We start from the raw sequence: 20,977 nt of genomic DNA, 5'->3' as shown, positions 1-20,977 counted from the left end.
AAACATCCAAATGGATTGTTCAACCCTTCTTTTGATCAATTCTTTTGGATCCACTTTTATTCTCGACATTTTCTAGTGGTGTCGCAATTGTCCCATGTCCATGAGAAACTTCCATAGAATCACTACAGATTAAGTGATCAAGAAGTACCTATAACATTCAGTCATCAGAAATTAGTGGCATGCCTTCAATAGAACATGAAGTGCAGGAGCTACAGTCAAAAAAGGCTGTCTCTGTATTACAAGGACTATTATACTCCATCACCACCAACTCACTGTCTAAACATTTTGATCCTGTTGGCTTGGACAAATGGGGAGATCTGATTGCTTCAAGTAGGACAGCGATTTCTCTCATTGTGGGCCGCTGTTTTCCATTCATATTCAGGCATTGCCTTGCAAGGTTAGCAACTGCTATTAACTCATCTTTCTTGGCCTCTTCACAAATCCGAGAGTCCAAATTATCAAACAGACAAGAATTTTCCATTTGAAAGAGGAATTCAGTGGCCAAGCTCATCCACCCACCAGATGTAGTGGGGAAAACCGGTTTTTTCCCTGTTAAGAGTTCAACAAGAACTACTCCAAAACTATAAACATCACTTTTTTCAGTAAACTGATTTGATTGAAAATACTCGGGATCCAAATAACCATATGTGCCTTGAACACATGTCGTAACATGTGTTTGCTCAATGGTAATAGCCCTCGAAGTTCCAAAGTCTGAAACTTTTGCCCTGTATTTGTCATCTAAAAGTATATTGGAGGACTTAATGTCTCTATGATATATTGGAGCAGAAGAAGAAGAATGTAGATATGTTAGAGCACTAGCTGATTCGGAGGCAATTTGTAAGCGCATTTTCCAAGTAATATGAAAATCTTCACTTGGGTCATGAAGATGTTGGTACAATGTTCCATTTACGATGAACTCATAAACAAGCAATGGAACTTCTGTCTCTAAACAACATCCCAGTAATTTGACCACACTCCGGTGATTGACAAGAGAAAGAATAACCAATTCATTGATAAATTGTTCCAACTGGTTCTTGTCTACCACTTTAGACTTCTTAATGGCAACAATGCTTCCATCCACTAACATTCCTTTGTAGACGGTACCTTGTCCTCCTTGGCCAAGTATTCTGTCTTCACTAAAATTGTTCGTCCCTTTCTCCAACTCGCTGAGAGTAAAAATTGTAGTTTTATCAACAACACCATCTCTAGAAGATATTTGCTGCTGCAATAGTAAACCACCATTTCTCTTAAAGTATTTAGCTTTTTGCTTAACTGCTTTTATCCTTTTTCCAAATCTGTAAAGCCAATAGCAACCTAGGAGTAAAATCACAGATCCTGTGCTTATGCTGAATCCTGAAATAAGTATCATACACATATTAACATCGAGAAAGGCTTTTGAGTGTGACCAGGTGACAGTTTGAGCAATTCCATTTTTATTTTCAGTGAGCAAATTGGGCAAATTCTAGTAACTTTTAAAGTACTTACCAAGAATAGATGACCGTTTAAGCAAATGATGCTTCTCACAATAATAATAAGCAGCTCCAAAATATGTTTCATTCAAAGCACAACCATGTTTACACTTCTGGCATTCTTTCACCACTACAACAATACAAAATTAATCAATTATTTTGTTCTGAAGAAGAACAATTGGTTATAAAGAACACATAAAATGTTACTTGGGAACTTACATTGGCATCCATTTGGAAGATAAGGGTTTCCTTTATAGCCGTGGTAGTCCGAACACGAACACGTTTGAGAGACACCTCGGTAGTCATCACAATAAAAAGTCTCAGATGGTGCAATATCAGCAGTTCTCCATTCTAATACCGTTGAAAATAATTTAGGACTTGAAATATTCCGAGAGAAATTTGTCATGGAGCCAATATGAAGCAAGCCTGCAGCCACATTGCAAGTCTGGGAACTCGACACAATCTCATAAAAATCAAGACCAGTTGATCTTTCTAAACCGTAAGCAGTTTGAGATGATGGCAGGAGGGTAGCCTGGCAGCATTCAATCCCAAAACAGTTGCTACTTTTTGTCTTAGAAGTATCATTCATGCACATTGAAGCACATCCAGTCACAATATCCCCATCCCTATTCTTCAATACAGCATTAACACCACAACCGCTCACTGCAAAAACATTGAACCATCTTGAAAAGCGATACGGACTATTTTGGAGGTCAACCGGCTCAGCAGCATCACCACCATGACTTCTACATATATTTTGAAGGATGTTCCCCACTAAAAGAATTTGCTCAGATGCCTCCTCATCACTAAGTGCGTGTCCTTTTGAATTTCTGCCAGGCCAATTTATGTCCAATATCTCAAGATTAAAATGATACAAGAATGGTTTAGGGGGAGAAAAAGAAGTGTTACAAATGATTGCATAGGATTCATTATAATAGCAGCCAGCACCAATCCCAAAGGGATGTGGAATCCTGACATTACCACAATGATCTGAGCAATTAGGCTTTGCAATAGGTGAAGTTCTCTTCAAGGAGGATGAAGAAACAGTTAGTTGTGATAGTGATTGCAGCTTCAACAACAGCAAAAACAGTGATATTATCATTTTTTTAGGTGAAGTTTTTTTTTTCCAAAGACTATTGTCTGAGTGTTTCTACATTTCTTGGGAGCTCTAATCAACTAATTTTTATCAAAAGGAATTGAGTCGAAAGTCTTGGCAACTTTTCCAAGTCTTCTCTTCTCCCCTTCAACCACGCTATCAATTTCGTCTTATGCAAAATCTATAATTAGTAAGACCCACGGAGAAAAAGTGGTCCATTGAAGAAACACCCAATCACAGACCTTTATAATGATCTTATCCCAAAAAAATGACATATGCTCTGACTGAATTAAAACCGATTCCCAATTAAGAGTATGATAACAAATTAGAGGCCAGGAATTAAAATCTTGATCCGTTAGTTTTTTTTTTTTTGATAATAACCTTGACCAGTTGAGCTTTATAATCAACTGATTGAAATCAGTACTAAAATCTGTTGAATAATTTAGAGTATAAAAAGTGTAAAAAGTCTTAAGTATACTACATTTATTAAGGTATAAAAATTTAAGTATAAATATAAGTTCAAATTATACTAAAGTTTAATTCCATGAAAAATAATGACAAGTATTATAAAAATAATATGAACAAAAGGACTATAAATATTAATTTTATAGTTGAGAACAAAGATTAAAATCTAGGTTCAAAAAAATAAGAAAATAAAGTTAAAGTTGAAAAGGAAAAATTTAGGCTAAAAAATAAGCCCAAATGTTTCTGGTTTTAAGTGCTAAAGTTCGCGGGTCGTAATATTCCTCACGGGTGAAAATTTGAAAAAAAATAAGATCATTTAACAACTTATTTCCAAAAATAAGCTTCGTGAAAACTTTATTCCCAAAATAAGCGTCCGTACATTCAAACATAGGCTTGATGTAAGACGCTGTTACTAACAGCGAAAATCAGAAAAAAAAAAATTATATATATATATATATATATATATATATATATATATATATATATATATATATATATATATATATATATATAAGCGACTTTAGGCATTTCTAGTTTTTTTTTTACGAATTAAACTAGCCGTTGTTAATTAGAAAAATAGCCGTTACGAACTTGAAAATAGCCGTTGTATGATGTCCTATAAATAACTCCATCATTTCCCTACTTCATTATATCCAATCTACATCATTCTTGTTCTATTGAATCAATTTTTAAAGGTAACATAAGGTGTTATGTTAGTCTTACTCTCAATTTATAAATGTTAATATTATTTTTGAATGTTTACTTACGTTACTATATTATATATATATATATATATGTGTTCCGTAGATGTCAAAGGAGCATTGTATTGAAGAGCTTTGTGATTGTAGTTATGAAGTTGAGATTAATACAGATTTGAGCGACTTCGATCATGGGCATGATTTTGTTGCTTGTCCTTTCTACTTGGTTGAAGGATTAGGATGCACATACTTTAGATGGATAGATCCGGAGGGTACCAAATTGCAGAGACACCTAATAATACGGCTTGAAAAAGAAAAACAAGAGCTTAAAGATGAGGTTTTTAATCTCAAGAGACAAATAGATGATATGGCACATAGGAAAGAAGAGACTAAAAGGATTATGAGAAAGTTTAAGAAACAATCTTAGTTAGCGTCGGTGGTTTAAGTTAACGAATGAACTATGTAATTTGATATGTATTCGTTGAACATGAATGAAATTCTGTTGAATTTTCGAGAACATTTTCCATATTTGAATATGATTGTCTTTTTATTTTTGATTTAATTAATACTGCATTCTTGACAGAATGATTCATCGCCGAAAAGTTTGAATACTTAACATCATTTCATTCATAATAAACGTGTGATAATACGATTAAAATATATACATGTACACATATATTACAAATTATACACAAAAGTCAAAATGTTACAAATACTGAATATGTACAAGTGTTCAATATATACAAAATGCCACTAATGTTCAATATATACAAACACTATTCTAATGCTAATCCTCCTCCTGTACCCTGTCTAACTGTGACGGTTAACGACGCCTCCTACGATAGTAAGAGGCCGTCGCTTGAAGTTCGGGTAGGGGAGGTGATTGATACTGTGATGATGTGGCACCCTGTGAGGACCCGGCACCGTAGTCGGGGCACGTTAAGTCAACCTCCTCAAGATGAACGTCGGCATGATGAGGAGATGACCCGTACTCGTACATAGTGGTGTCGGACATAGTCACTTCCGGAATGAAGTGCTGAAACTGCGTCCCTAGGAGTATGCCTTGGGCAATCTCCCGTACAGGCTCCTCTTGGGTGGAGCTGATGACAGATGCAATGCCCTGTGCCTGCATTAAGACTTAAGTATTAATGAAATGTATAACGTGTAAGTGCTATGGATAATAATCAACGTTGAAGAATACTTACAAAGTGTGTCATCGTTGGTGCTGCGGGAGCGTACTGGGCTGCCGCCATGATACCTCGTGGTGTCATCCATCGACGAGTGATGGAGAGGAACCACGGCATGTAATCCGTCGTAGTAGGTGCGCCTACAGCCTCGATCGGCGCACCTTGGGCAAGCAGCTCTAGCCTGTGCCCCCAACGAGCGACATGGTGCATGTTGATCTCGAGCCAATTCTTGGGCTCCCGACCCTTGCGAGAGTGATGGAGCTCCGCCTCTGTGTCACATGGCGGCGGGATGCCCTGTGCCATCCCAAATTGGCGCAGTACGCACTCAGGGAGATGCACTTCGACTATGTCGAAGCAGATCAGAGCAATGATTGTTGGAATGTTGCCTAAGCTCATGTCATTAGCTAGAGGCTCCTCGTCAACACCCACATCGTCCTCAGAAGGGCTTCTACGAATTCATTACTATTAACATCAACCCACGGCTCATTTGTATCTTCTAAGTTAAAAGTATCATCATTTGTGACTTGAAATTGAAGTTGATTGGGTTCATTAGAAGGATAAGAGGAAGATGGCATAAAGGGATTTTGGGTTTCTTGGGTAGGGATGGGCGTATGAGAAAGAGCAGAAGAAGTTACATTCAGGAATGCATTTGTTTCCACAACATTGATATCTTCATTCCCTAGGGGTACCTCTTCTACATATAACTCTAAAGAAGGAGTAGGGATAGACCTTAAATACTCCTACATTGCATCTATAGCCTCCTCATCCTCAACCGGAAGAGCTAACAAATCTCCACTCAAATTGTACTTAAAACTTATATTAACAGTACTTCTTGTAGTGTCAATGCCAATCTTAGAGCATATAAAATGTTTAAATTCATTCAAATCCATGTATGAGTTGCATGCAAACAGTTTACGTCTTCCCCCAACATACTTAACATTGTTACTACTTGATTGAATTGAACCATTTCAAAAGCATACAACAGTCACACGAAATGAAGCCATTTCTACAACAATACATACAAAATCAACATCACCATCAGGTTCATAAATATATGACCACTATAGATGACATACATTTTAAAATCAACAACAAATTCATGAACAAACAACCTCATTATGAAGATCACTATAGATGACATACATTTTAAAATCAACAACAAATAAAAAAATTTATAATAAAAACGTATCTCAATAAGCTGTAGATCAACAAGAAGTAGTAAATTGCAAGTTTGTAAACCCTAGTTTTTCGAAAATGGAAAAAAAACACAAAAAAATAGTACCTTAGGTCAATGTAGGAAGATGACAGAACTAATTAGTGGTACAAACTTGGAATCTGATAAGTTTAGTTGAAGGATTGAAGTTGATTTTAATGGTGGAAAGAAGAGGGAGATCTCGTAAGTGTCGCAAAAGGAAAACAAAAGGCGTGAACTGAAATGAGAAAGAAGGAAACTGGAAAAAGGAATAAAGTTGTAAATGATCTTATTTTTTTCAAATTTTCCCTCACGGGTCGCATAAGACAGATCAAAAGGTTCTGTTTTGGAGGTTTGAAGTATTCGCGGGTCGTGGAAATATTTGCATGTCACGAAGATTGGCCCAAAACATTTTGTTTTGGAGAACTTCAAGTTCGCGGGTGCAGTAAATGCTCGTGGACCACGACCAGGCCCAGTACACTTTTAGTATAGTCGGCTGGGCTTAATTTGAAAATTTGAAATGAATAAGCTAATTTAGTAAAAAAAAATTAAATAATAAGCTTTGATAAAATTTATTTTCAAAAATAAGCGTCTCCAGTCCCAAAGCTGAGGTCTGGGTTAGTTCCCAGTAACTAACTACGAACAAAAGTCAGTGGTCAAAAAAAAGTCAATACTTTGTTCGCAGTTAGTAACTGCGAACAAAGGTTGACCCTGTTTGACCAGTGCTTCTTTTGTTCACATACCAGGTCAAATAGGGTCAAATTTTTTTTGTTTGATTTATTTGCATAAGCTATTACAAGTCAATGTATGTTCTAGGCGGGATGATTCATCGCCAAAAGTCCAAGCATTCATAAGTCAATGTATTGAGACTATAATAAACTAATAAACATTATGTATACAATAAAATATATACAAATGTTTAATATGATAGAAATGTTCAATATATACATATGCCAATCAAAATATATACAACTCTAACCCTCATCACCCTCTTCCACCCTATGTAATTGAGATGGTCTTATACGCCTCCTACGATAGTAAGAGGCGTTCATGTGTCGATCTGGGAGGGAAGGTGACTGGTACTATGATGGCTGGAATGGCCCAGCCTGGGAGGTCCCCGCACCATCATCAGGGTATGACAAGTCCATCTCCTCCAAATGAACGTTATGAGGAGGAGAAGAGACGCACACCTCGCAAGTAGCCGGTGATGCCTCCTCAGCAACTTCCGGAATGAAGTGCTAGAACTGTGTGCCAAGGAGTATGCCTTGCGCAATCTCCCAAATCGGCTCTTCGTGCCTAAAGCAGATCACGGCTGCACACCTTGTGCTTGCAATCAATAGTTAGTTAAAATAATATTATATTATGTAAGTTGTAGTTTAAACAATTAAATATAGAAGAGTACTTACAAATTGGGTCATCGTCGGCGCAGCAGGTGCATACTGTGATGCAGTAATGATACCTCGTGGTGTCATCCATCGACGAGTGATGGAAAGGAACATTGACATGTAGTTTGCGGTAATAGGTGCGCCAGCAGCATCGATTAGCGCACCTTGGGCTAGCAGCTCCAGGCGATGATCCCAATGAGCGATGTGGCGCCCGTTAATCTCGCTCCAGTTCTTCGTTCCTTGACCCTTGCGCGAACTGAGGTGCAACTCGGGTTCAGTGTCGCAAGGTGGTAGAATGCCCTGTACCAACCCATATTGGCATAGTACACGCTCAGGTAGATGAACCTCGACTATGTCAAAGCATATGAGTGGCACAGAAGCCCTCCACGCATCCGACTGAATTCCCGAGTGCTCGGGCACAGCTGCGTATGCGTCGGCGGGGTAGGGGTCCCACAAAAACTATAAAATATATTATTAAAATGTAAATAATGTTTCTTAACTGATTATAATATTGAGAATGAATAGTAAATTGTTTACCTGGTTAGGTCGTAGAAGGTCTAACTGGTCCCGATAGACCCTGCCCCAGTCCCAGTGTGGCTGCGCGTGCGGCACGCAAAGCTCCACCTAGAACCATAAAGGACATTTGGTGGTGGTTGCTGCGGTGAAGCAACTGCACCACGACCAACAGTTCTATAATACTGGGTTTAAAATGAATGATTGTAAAATTATTTATCATAATGTTTTGTTTAAATGATATTAATTAGTTAATTAATTGTTTTATGATATATTATATGTGTATGTATAGTAATTTTGATTATAATAATATAATATAATAATATATATAATTAATTACCTGGATGTGCAAGTTTTAGCGTTGTGACCTTTACTCCCACAACAACGACAAGTATTGTGTTTCTTTCTTCCTTCATCCATTTCATTGGCAATCCTCTTAGATTTAGGCCTCCTCTTACCACGAAATTTGATCAGGATCATGTCTAAGTTCAAAGCCAGTGTATTGAGGCCATGACCTCTTTATCAATCATTGGCATGAAGCAGGAATTATATGTACTTGCATAACTCGCAGAGGTATAGCAAGGGTCCACAAACCGCTCGTATGATAAGTGACGTTTGATGCATACTGCAAGAACATCTAAGCAAGGTAAGTGGTATATCTCTAATTTGTTACATGTGCACTTCCTTTGTGTGAAGTTCACATATTGTATCTTACCCCCTTGGACGATCCTCTATTTCCCCGCCCAGTCTTAACTTCGAAGATAGCTCTTCTATAGTCGAATGCAATGATCTCATGGAAGTTCGCCTTCTCGGTGTTTCTAGTGATAATCTTGGTGGCATGCGAGGTGTACATGTATCCTCCAGTTAGCCACGCACTAGCACTTTCATGTCTTTTAACAAAATAATCATTGATGCGATAAAAGGTGAATTCAACCAGTGTAGTCAAAGGCAAAAAACGTACACCCTTCATCACATAGTTAAAGACTTCTGCTAAGTTGGTGTTAGTAACACCATACCTATGTCCCCCATCATGACACAATGACCACTTAGACATATGACCTACTTCATCAATCCAGAAAACAACCTCTCGTTTTGCAGTTCCAATTTCCCTCAAGCCCTCAATTAACTTAGATTGTTGTCTTTGCTCAGCAATTCTACCAAATAACTTTTTTAGTTGAACGTTACCCATAGCACGGTTAAAGTTACTAAGCAAATGACGTAAGCATAACCTATGATGGGCATAAGGTGGTTGCCATTCCGGCTTCTCGCTCCATGGTCGTTAAAATACCCGCGTGTCTATCCGAAATAATACACAAACCCATCCTCTGTGTGACATGCTTACGAATACAAGTCATAAACCAAGACCATGCACCTATGCATTCCTTCTCTACCAAGACAAATGCTAGTGGAAAGATTCTCTTATCACCATCTTGGGCAATGACAGTCAATCAGGTATGACGATACTTACCATACAAGTGTGTGTCGTTAATGGCGATAAGAGGTTTACAATGATTGAAGCCCTCAATGCTAGGTCTAAAAGCCCAAAAAACACGTTGGAAGGTTCTAATATTAGGTCGTACATACACACCTGCGTCATTGTCTTCTCTGAAGAACTACTCAACTACTAGGCCCGGGTTAGAATGTTGCAAAGCTTTTAAGAAGCGTGGAAGGAAAGAATAAGAATCTTCCCAAGTACCATAGATGGACAATAAGGCTTGTTGCTTAGCACACCACGCTCGCTTATAATTCACATCTATACCAAAACGATCTTTGACCATCTGCCGCACGACAGAGACCTTAACTGATGGGTCTTGGGCAACATAGTTTCTAATCACATTGTTAATCACAGAAGATGTCAAGTGAATGTGTCCAGCCGACACAGTGTCACTGCCCAATACACAAGACCTATTCTTTCCATGGTATGTAACAATATGCCATGAAGATGAATAAGAATCAAGCCTAGCCCTTAGTTTTCAAGAACAACCCCTCTTACACTTCAAGGTAAGGATAGTTTGGTTGGAAGTCTCAGTTCTATAATCTACATTTCTACGAATATGATATACTCTAATAGCTTCCAACAAAGATTCCATACTATCAAACATCATACCTTTTTCAAACTCCCCTTCTTCGGTGTAAGTGGTATCACAAGCCCAAGTCCTCCAAGAGTTTTCCTCCACATGTTCATCTAGAGGTAGAACTAGGGCATAAGGTGTAGGAGCAATAATTGTAGGATTGTTGCCTAAGGTCATGTCAGTGGCCAGAGCATCCTCATCCACATCCACATCATCCTCAGAAGGATCATCAACTAGCTCATTACTCTCATTACCATCATCCCAATGTGCCACCTCATTACTTTCTCCTAAGTTAACCATTGCATCAATTGAAACTTGATTTGGAGGGGGTTGAGAAAGAGTACAAGATGGAGAAGGAACAAAGGGATTTTGCGTTTCTTGAAATAACATAGACATAGGTGTAAGAGAAGGATTTGAAGATACATTTACAACTTGATTCCCTAATGGTACCTATTCTATGTATAACTCCAAAGAGGGAATTTGGGTAGACTTTGAATACTCCTACATAGCAATTATAGCCTCATCATCCTCTACCGAAAAGGCCAACAATTGTCCACTCATGTCATATTTAAAACTTATATTTACGGTACTTCTAGTGTAGTCAATTTCAATCTTAGAACATATAAAAAGTTTAAACTCATTCAAATTCATATTCGAGTTGCATGCAAACAGTTTACGTCTATCCCCAACATAATGAACATTGCTACTACTTTCTCGTATAGAACCATTCCAAAAATATACTATATTCACACGAAATGATGCCATTTCTACATGAATACAAACAAAAAAAATCAACATCATCAATAAGTTCATACGAATACAAGTACATTATCATTATTTGATCATAAGCATATTCAATAAAGTAATAAGCTTTCTAATATATAAAGTAATTAAATCAATTATAGTAATTAAATCAAGTAATAAGCTTTCTAATATATAAAGTAATAAACAACAACCATACTTCAATAAACAACACAATAAAGTAATTAAATCAAATAAATATTACTTTAATTAGTTGTAGATGACCTACAAGAGTATTGATTTGAGAATTTGTGACCTACATTTAAATAGATAAACAGAAAGTTAACAAACCCTAATTTTCGAAAAAATAAACTCAAAAATCTAATATGACATTACCTTGAGCAACCTAGCGTATCCCAAAACAAATTTAAAGTGCTAAATTAGAAGATAAATGTAAGAATTGAAGGATTGAAAGTAGTTTAATGGTGAAAAAATCAAGAAGAAATGTCGACTTTTTTTTTAGGATTTAGAATTTGGGGAAATGCAGAAGAAGGAGAAACAGTTGATATTTAGACACGAATCAAAACAGCCTCAGAAGCTGAGATTTAGATATGAGGCGCTTATTTTTGAAAATAAATTTTACGGAAACTTATTCGTTGATTTTTTTGGCTAAATTAGCTTATTCGTTTCAAATTTTCCTTTAATTTACAAAGCAATTCACGTGGGCTTGCTTTCTAAAGCAATTATTGTGGGATTTTGCTTATTAAAGTGCTGGCCTAACTTTCCAAAGCTTTTTATTTTTATGAGTTATTATAATTAATAACTAAGTAACGGTTAGGTTTAATTAATAAAACCTAAAAGTAACTTCCCTAATATATTTCCTAATAATTGGGAAGTGAGTATCATGGAGTTACCTATACCATTATATAAAGTGACCTAATTTTATTAGGTTGGTTACAATAATTTCATAATGTAATTTCTGAATTCACTTTTAAGTTATTGTTGAATTCACAAAGATTAATTATATAGTGCTTATAATTAATTATAAACTGTTATATCTCAAAAGCGTATTCCAGATTTTAAGCCTAAGCATCAAATAAGCGGAATAATGCTTTTAGGATAATTAGATAGTGCGTTTAGTATCAAATTTTCGTAGACAGTAATGTCTTAAAGTATTTCCGGTTTAAGGTTGTTTATTTATTTTAAGTTATTTAATTCGTTGTAATTTCAATTCCTAAATTTTATATTAGGTTGCAAAGACTTATAATCTCATAGGGGTGCTTGTAATCTCTTTAAGTTTTATTTATATAAAGCATACAACAATCTAAAAGATTACCTTACATTTAACAAAATCAACCATTTCTCACCAGGTAATTAAATAACACTTTTATGAGTAATATCATATTCACATACTTAGAAATAATACCAAAGTGAAATTATATTTTGTAATTGGTAAGATTAAATGCACTTTGAGACGAATCCCTCCAACTCGGTCCTGGATTTTGATAGATACAGAGAACAACATTATAGTAAAAGTTTACAATTCTTAAAATTCTAGGAACAAAACCAATGTGAGTTTTATAATAATGACAAATTAGGGTTCTAATCATGATTGAGAAATTAGGTGTCAAAATTCAATAAAACTAATATTGAAATTAAAAAGAGGAGTTATTGCTGAAAGAGATATTACCTGACTATTTAGGGGACTGTAGTGTAGCTTATCCCTGTCATAATCACCCACTATCCATAAACCACCATTGAAGCTTTGAAACAATCTACTCCTACTAGTCTAGTCTTTTCTATGGCTATTCGGTTTTTCTAAAGAATCATACTATATACTAAAGTAATAAAAAATTTTGACATGTGTTAGTGTAACAATAAAAATTTTCCCTCCAATTCTACTACTAAGGTTATTTTAGATTATTTTTTATCTTTAATTTTATTAATTCATCACATAATCTATCTATCTTCTATACAATATACTAATAAAGAAACAATTAGGACACATGTCGACTTTACAATAAAAAATTTGCCGCTCTTTTCATGTTCTTATCTATACAATATACTAATGAAGAAAACATGTCGACTTTACGATAAAAAAAAATTCCGCTCTTTTCATGTTCTTATTAGGAAATTTTTTTTAACATATCATGTAATATCTTTTTGATGAGATTTGTTTAATTGATGAGTTACAAAAGATTTTAAAACTATACCATATTTACTAAATTTTTACCATATACAATCAATTAAGATATGTAGTATCTTTTCATTACAATGGATAATTATCGGATAACATATTAATTATTTATGTAAAAAAATTATTTTCATTAAAATAATTTTTTAGTAAATTAAAAAAATCCTATATATTACAAAAAAAAAACTATACAAATTAAATAGATTGCACATTAATTATTTAAGTAAATAATTAGGATAAGATATTGGTGAAATAAATTTCAAATATAATTCTATCACCTATGTTTGACAAGTTCATAATACATAAATAAATTAATTAGGTTATATCTTTAATATTATTGTACAAAAACTTGTTTTTTAGGCTAAAAACTTATTTTAAGTTTTGACAAAGACATTGAACATTTAAATTATTTTTTATATTATTTTTATGTAATAAATTATAATATATATTGTTTACTGCATAGTTTTATGATTATGTTTTTTATATATATTAGTAATATGTATCTCAATCTAATAGTAATACTCTTACAGTTTTTAAAACAAATTAATTTATAGTTTCAATATGATTTTAGGAGTCATATAATAATTTAATTACATATATAAGATTTGTAATTTTTTCTTTAAATAATTCATAAATCGTGTTTGGCAAGGAATTCCATCTAGTAAGGAATAATTCAAACAAAGATTGATTTATTATGGTTTGTGTAACCTATGCCCTAACAAGATAGATGTTAATCTGTTTCTTAAAGTTGCTCTCAATTGTCGGATTCATTTGTTTTTCTAATAAAGAATCATTTTATTAATATCACAAATTTTAGACAAAATTAACTTTGTCCATTCTTATTTTAATCTTTTAATAATATTTATGGTCTCCACATATTTTTCAATAACTGCTTTTTAATATTTTTATATTGTTTATGGTCCCTACATGTTTTTCATTTAACTTTATGAACATACTAGTATAGAAACCCGTGTAATGCACGGAGTTATTAGTATTAAGATATAGAAGTATTATGATTTTTAAACAATGATATAATCATATATTATCATTATCAAGATGTATATACAAACAATCTATTATTGTCTCAAAGTTTATAATAGGTAACTCTATTAATTACAATTTAATTTTGACTTTTTTAGTTTTATTTACACTTTTTTAGTTTTCTGTTAAAATATTTTTCTTAACAAATATTGAGAAGTTGCTGTTTATTTTTTACTGTTTTATTTCAATCAATTAATCAATGAAGTAGAAATATAATAAAATACAATTTCATGTAATAGAATAAAATCAACTTTACCTTATTCAGTTCAATAGACGTAGTCATGTAGCAATTAACCAATTTGATTATTCCATGTGACAAATCTTTGTGAGGATACCACATGAAATTTTACAATCCTTTTAGTTAATTGTATGATAGGAGTATAATGTTATATAATAGAATAAAATCAACTTTACCTTATTTAGTTCAATAAATATAGCAATTAACCAATTTGATAATCTCATGTGGTAATCTTTGTGAGGATGTCATATGTAATTTTCCAGTTCTTTTAGTTAATTGTATGATTTGATTATTTAATGTGGCAAATCTTTATGAGGATACCACATAGAATTTTCCGGTCCTTTTAGTTAATTGTATGATATAATGTCATATAATAGAATAAAATCAACTTTACCTTATCTAGTTCAATAAATATAGCAATTAACCAATTTGATTATTTCATGTGGCAAATCTTTGTAAGGATGTCACATGTAATTTTTCAATTCTTTTATTTTACTGTATGATTTTCTTAATAGTTGTGCTCTCCATATTTTTTTCAATTAACTTTCTTTTAATATATTTTGAAAACGTTCGCCAAATACTTACGATGTGAAGAACAAACAACAATGAGCAAAAATAAGTTTGACAAAGTAACAAACAAGGACACAAGGATTTAAGGAGGTTCACCCAATGATGGCGACGTCCTCCGTGGTATGTAGTTTATGTTTATATTATAACAAGAGAATACAAACAACACTTCAATATGAAGAATTACAATTGAGATAGAGATAACAACAATAGGCTATGTGTTTGGCTTAGGGGTTGTGTTTGATGTGTTTGTATATTTGAAGTGTGGGTATGAGAGCCCTATTTATAGTACTAGGTACTTGAAGTTGAATGGCTCACATAAATACATAGTTAATTTTGGGTAATGAATACTAAGAATTAAGTCTAAGGAGTTGAAAGGTTGAAAACAAGCATCCTTAAATCAACCCTTACATATTCTTCATTAAACCTCATTAACACCCATAATTCTTCATCAATATTCCACACATAATTGCACCCATTTAGTTACCAATAAACCAAGAGTCACACTCATGAATTCATCCCATTAAAGTGTACTCAAGTCACACATTAGTATACTCCCATACATGATCATTAGTATACTACCATTCATAACAATCTCCACCTTGACTTGAGTTCACCCAAGTCACAACATTCATCAATTCACTTCATAAAAACATACACACCTCAAAATGCCCAAGAGGGCATTATCTCAAGCAAGGAGCTAAACCTACCAAGTCAACACATAATTCAAACTTGGTAGTAGGTAATGACTTTGTCATCATGTCGGCCGGATTTTCCGTAGTGTCAATCTTCTTCAATAACACCCTTTTGTGCTCAACTTCATCCCGGATAAAGTTATACTTAATATCAATGTGCTTGGACCTTCTATGAAATGTGTTTTGACTCCTAGCCAAATGAATTGCACTTTGACTATCACAATGTACACTTACCTCACACACTTTATTGCATATTTCACCAACAAGACCTTTAAGCCATTTTGCTTCTTTGAACGACTCGGCCACGGCTATGTACTCCGCTTCGGTTGTAGAAAGAGCAACCATATCTTGCAAAGATGATTGCCAACTAATTGCCGAACCACCCAAATTAAACACAAACCCACTTGTGGACTTTCTATTATCTAGATCACCACCATAATCCGAGTCACAAAACCCGGTTAACTCACTTGAATTTTTCCCATACATGAGACAAACATTTGAAGTATCTTTTAAATACCTCAAAAGCCATTTTAATGCCTCTCAATGTCCCTTACCCGGATTAGACATAAAACTCACCGCATGAGCAATGTCGGGCCTAGAACACACCATAGCATACATAACGCTACCAACGGCACTAGTATATGGAATCCTTACCATTTGCTCTTCTTCCTCTTTTGTTTGTGGACACAAATTCTTGGACAATTTAAAATGAGAAGCAAGAGGAGTAGACACACATTTAGCATCATCCATGGAGAAACGTTGAACAACTTTCTCAATGTACTTCCTTTAACTAAGGTATAAGACACCCTTAGCCCTATCTCTCAAAATCTCCATCCCAAGAATCTTCTTGGCTTCACCAAGATCTTTCATATCAAATTCACTTGAAAGCAACTCTTTCAAGTTCTCCACCTTAAGCAAAGAGCTACATGCTACTAGCATATCATCAACATATAAGAGCAAATATAGTAAAGAACCATATTCAAATTTCTTAAGATAAACACAGCTATCATAAGAACTTCTAACAAAATCATGTGAAATCATAAAGGAATCAAACCTTTTGTACCATTGCCTTGGAGATTGCTTCAACCCATACAATGACCTCTTCAATCTACACACATGATTCTCCTTACCGGCTACCTCAAAACCTTCCGGTTGCTTCATGAATATTTCTTCTTCAAGCTCACCGTGAAGAAAAGCCGTCTTTACATCCAATTGATGTAACTCCAAATCCTCCATCGCCACCAAAGCAAGCAATGCCCTAATAGAAGAGTGCTTCACGACCGGAGAGAAAACTTCGTGAAAATCAATACCCTCAATTTGAGAATATCCCTTTGCAACAACCCTTGCTTTGTAGATGGGAGGAATATCACTAGAAGGACCCTCCTTCCTCTTGAATATCCACTTGCACCCCACAATCTTCTTTTTCTTTGGTGCAACAACGATATCCCAAGTTCCATTCTTCGCAAGAGACTCCATCTCTTGTTTCATAGCAATCAACCACTTGCTTGAGTCATTTGAGGCCATAGCCTCCTTGTACGTACTTGGTTCATTCAACCCTTCGACTTCGCTAGCAATGTTGAGAGCATAAGCAACATAATCACACTCTTCAATATACCTCCTTGGAGCCACGATCTTCCTTCTTTGCCTAGTTGTGGACAAAGGAGGAGACCTTTGTTGAACATCATCATTTTTCTCTTCATCAACATTGGAGGATTCAACCTCCACTTGTGCATCATTATCATTATTAAAAGGTTTTTCAACATTAGATACAAGCATGCTATCTTCATCAAAAACAACATCTCTAGAAACAATTATTTTCTTTAAATCATTACACCATATCCTATACCCCTTTACACCCACTCCATATCCCACAAAAATACCTTTTCTAGCTCTAGGTTCTAATTTACCATCATTTACATGAAAATAAGCTGGACAACCAAAGACCCTAAGACTAGAATAGTTTACCGGAGTGTTGTACCACACCTCTTGTGGCGACTTGAACTTCAAGGCGGTATTAGGTGAACGGTTGATCAAATAACATGCCGTAGCCACCGCTTCGGCCCAAAATTGCTTCCCCAAATTCGCTTGATTTAGCATGCATCTTGCTCTTTCCAATAACGTTTTATTCATCCTCTCCGCAACACCATTTTGTTGAGGACGACCTGCACAAGTTCTATGTCTAACGATACCTTCATTAGCACAATATTTGAGAAATTTGCTATCAACAAATTCAAGACCATTATCGGTTCTTAAGGTCTTGATGCTCCTACCGGCTTTCTTTTCAATCATCTTCTTCCATTCCAAGAAAACATCAAAAACTTCATTTTTATGTTTAATAAAATAACACCAAACTTTCCTAGAGTAATCATCAATAAAGGTCAACATGTAGCTACAACCACTAAGGGAGGGGGTTCGAGAAGGCCCCCACAAATCGGAATGGACATAATCTAATATCCCCTTAGTGTTGTGGATGGCGGGTTTAAAACTAACTCTCTTGTGTTTCCCATAAACACAATTTTCACAAAAACCAAGGTTCCCAAAATTTTTCCCATCAAATAAACCTTGTTTAGAGAGTTCAAACATACCTCTTTCGCTCATGTGACCAAGCCTCAAGTGCCAAAGTTTGGTGTCACGATCGGACATTGTGCTTGTGGATACATTCGCCGAGCCAAGAATAGTTGAACCTTGAATAGCATATAAACTCCCATTCAACCTCCCCTTCATCACTACTAGTGAATCCTTAGCTACCTTCATAACTCCACCTTCACAAGTGATTCTACACCCGATCTTATCAAGAGTACCCAAAGATAAAAGATTCTTTTTCAACCCCGGGACATACCTTACATCGGTTAAGGTCCTCACAATTCCATCGAACATCTTCACTCTAATGCTCCCAATCCCAACAACTTTGCATGTGGTGTTGTTTCCCATGGTAACATTTCCCCCATCAACACTTTCATAAGTATGGAAGAAAGTTTTGTTGGGAGTCATGTGGAATGTGCATCCTGAATCAAGAATCCAATCATCATTACCTTTGTACTCATGAGTGGCAACAAGAACATCGCCATCATCACTATCATTCACATAACTAGCATTGGCATTGCTAGTTCCTTCCCTTGCCTCTTCTTCAACTTTTTTCTTCAATTTCCAGCAATCCTTCTTGATGTGGCCCTTAAGCTTGCAATAGTTGCAAGTCTTATTTTTGTTTGGCCTCACGGACTTGGACCTCCCTTTACCCTTGTTTCCACTCCCACTAGTGGAACCTTTCTCTTGTGACCTTCCTCTTACAAACAACCCGTCACTAGCATTGCTTGGTGACTTTTGTGACAATTGTGTATCAATAAGATCCCTTTGAGTCAAGGCATTCTTCACATCATCACAACTCAAATTGTCTCTACCATAAAGTAGAGTTTCTCTAAAATTTTTATAAGAGGGGGGTAAAGAACATAAAAGATAAATAGCCAAGTCTTCATCATCAAGCTTAACATCAATGTTTTGCAAATCCATAACAAATGGAGCAAAACTCATCCAAGTGAGGTTTTAAAGGTTTACCTTCCTCCAAGCGTAAATCGTAGAGTCTACTCTTCAAAAGTAGCCTATTGGTAACACTCTTGGCCATGTAGAGTGATTCTAATTTCTCCCATATACTCTTGGTTGTTGTTTCTTTAACAACCTCTCTTAGTACCTCATTGGAAAGGCATAATTGGATTGCGGATAATGCCTTTGTGTCTATCTCTTCCCATCTCGATGCGGACATACCTTCCGGCATCTTCTCAATACCATCAATCGCCTTGTGTACACCATTTTGAATCAAAATGGCTCTCATTTTGACTTGCCACAAGCCAAAGTTTACATTCCTGTCAAACTTCTCAATATCGAGCTTCATTGTAGTCATGATTTTCAAACAATAATTTCTTAAAACACCGCAAAATCAACCTGGCTCTGATACCAATTGAAAACGTTCGCCAAATACTTACGATGTTAAGAACAAACAATAATGAGCAAAAATAAGTTTGATAAAGTAACAAACAAGGACACAAGGATTTAAGGAGGTTCACCCAATGATGGCTACGTCCTCCGTGGTGTGTAGTTTATGTTTATATTATAACAAGAGAATACAAACAACACTTCAATATGAAGAATTACAATTGAGATAGAGATAACAACAATAGGCTATGTGTTTGGCTTAGGGGTTGTGTTTGATGTGTTTGTATATTTGAAGTGTGGGTATGAGAGCCCTATTTATAGTACTAGGTACTTGAAGTTGAATGGCTCACATAAATACATAGTTAATTTTGGGTAATGAATACTAAGAATTAAGTCTAAGGAGTTGAAAGGTTGAAAACAAGCATCCTTAAATCAACCCTTACATATTCTTCATTAAACCTCATTAACACCCATAATTCTTCATCAATATTCCACACATAATTGCACCCATTTAGTTACCAATAAACCAAGAGTCACACTCATGAATTCATCCCATTAAAGTGTACTCAAGTCACACATTAGTATACTCCCATACATGATCATTAGTATACTACCATTCATAACATATTTTTATTGTTTATGGTCTCTACTTTAATTTTCCTTAATTAAATTTATTATTCAATAAAATAACATATTCACCCTTTAAAAAATTTACTTTTTTTAATCCTGTGCACATTCCTTGTGATAACTTGTTTAGGAACTAATAGAACATGAATTTTCTCATAACCCACGCGCAAAGCCAACTCCAACCCTTAGCAAGTAGCAGTAGCTTCAGACTCCTCTCTCCCCCAGTTCGCTTTCAGCCTTCTCGTACCAGTCACAGGCATCTCCCCATGCACATTTCTTATCACAATACTCAGACCACGATGAAAATCCGACCCCAAATGAGCATCGAAATTCACCTTGACTCACTCATCACAAGGGCGGCTTTTAAAAATGTTCAATAATCAAGTGAATATTTTCTAAGTCGTTAAACGTAATTAAGTGAGTATACAACGAGACGTTAATTTAATTAGTTTACATTAAGTAACGTTTATGTTTTATTATAAGCCTATAAACATCACTAAACCGTTGAGCAATGTAGCAACTAACCCAACAATTATCCTAGAATATGTCAATGTGAGATAGTATTTTTTTTTTTAATATCGAGTAGAAGAAATATTGAAGATGAGATTAAAAAAATAATATGACAATAAATTTATGAACAACATTAAAAGAGTGAATGTGGATTCATAACAAATTTTAAGAGTTTTTTTTGTAAAAATAAAGAGTGAATTAGTTATTTGTAGGCTTAATACCTGTATATATAGCATTGTTTTAGCCTTTTCTCCTTGATTAGGCTGTTCGTGATTTTCCGGTAATAAAAATAAAAATTCATTTATTAAAAATGTCAAACGAGGGGAACAACTTCATAAAGAACCAAAATTCAAAAAATAA

General features: G+C 35.0%; 2 protein-coding genes across 3 annotated transcripts in view; both read right to left on the bottom strand.

Moving 5' to 3' along the window:
* Window positions 1–2,706, bottom strand: part of LOC130796969 (wall-associated receptor kinase-like 8) — a 2,963-nt gene extending 257 nt beyond the window's left edge. Inside the window, exons 1-3 of the mRNA XM_057659434.1 lie at window positions 1,689–2,706; window positions 1,486–1,599; window positions 1–1,353 (exon numbers count right to left, since the gene is read on the bottom strand). The exon at window positions 1–1,353 is cut by the window's left edge and continues 257 nt beyond it. Of these exons, the coding sequence (XP_057515417.1) occupies window positions 158–1,353; window positions 1,486–1,599; window positions 1,689–2,571 (2,193 nt within the window). The 5' untranslated portion in view covers window positions 2,572–2,706 and the 3' untranslated portion in view covers window positions 1–157. The remainder of the gene's footprint in view (window positions 1,354–1,485; window positions 1,600–1,688) is intronic.
* A 4,376-nt stretch (window positions 2,707–7,082) lies between these two features.
* LOC130796968 (uncharacterized) lies at window positions 7,083–10,572 on the bottom strand. Of its 2 annotated transcripts, XR_009038778.1 has the most exons (3): window positions 8,346–10,572; window positions 7,514–7,951; window positions 7,083–7,427 (listed from the first exon to the last, which is right to left on the bottom strand). XR_009038778.1 is itself a non-coding variant. In XM_057659432.1 (2 exons), exon 1 carries the CDS (start codon window positions 10,471–10,473, stop codon window positions 9,979–9,981), a length of 495 nt encoding a protein of 164 aa, XP_057515415.1. In that variant the 5' UTR covers window positions 10,474–10,572; the 3' UTR covers window positions 7,083–7,951; window positions 8,346–9,978. The 2 variants fall into 2 exon arrangements, 1 of the variants encoding a protein (XP_057515415.1); XM_057659432.1 differs by having other exon boundaries at window positions 7,083–7,951.
* Between the last annotated feature and the right edge of the window lie 10,405 nt (window positions 10,573–20,977).

Source organism: Amaranthus tricolor, chromosome 12 (assembly GCF_026212465.1).
Source record: "Amaranthus tricolor cultivar Red isolate AtriRed21 chromosome 12, ASM2621246v1, whole genome shotgun sequence".
Taxonomy (NCBI): domain Eukaryota; kingdom Viridiplantae; phylum Streptophyta; class Magnoliopsida; order Caryophyllales; family Amaranthaceae; genus Amaranthus; species Amaranthus tricolor.
This window is presented reverse-complemented; position numbering and strand designations above follow the sequence as displayed.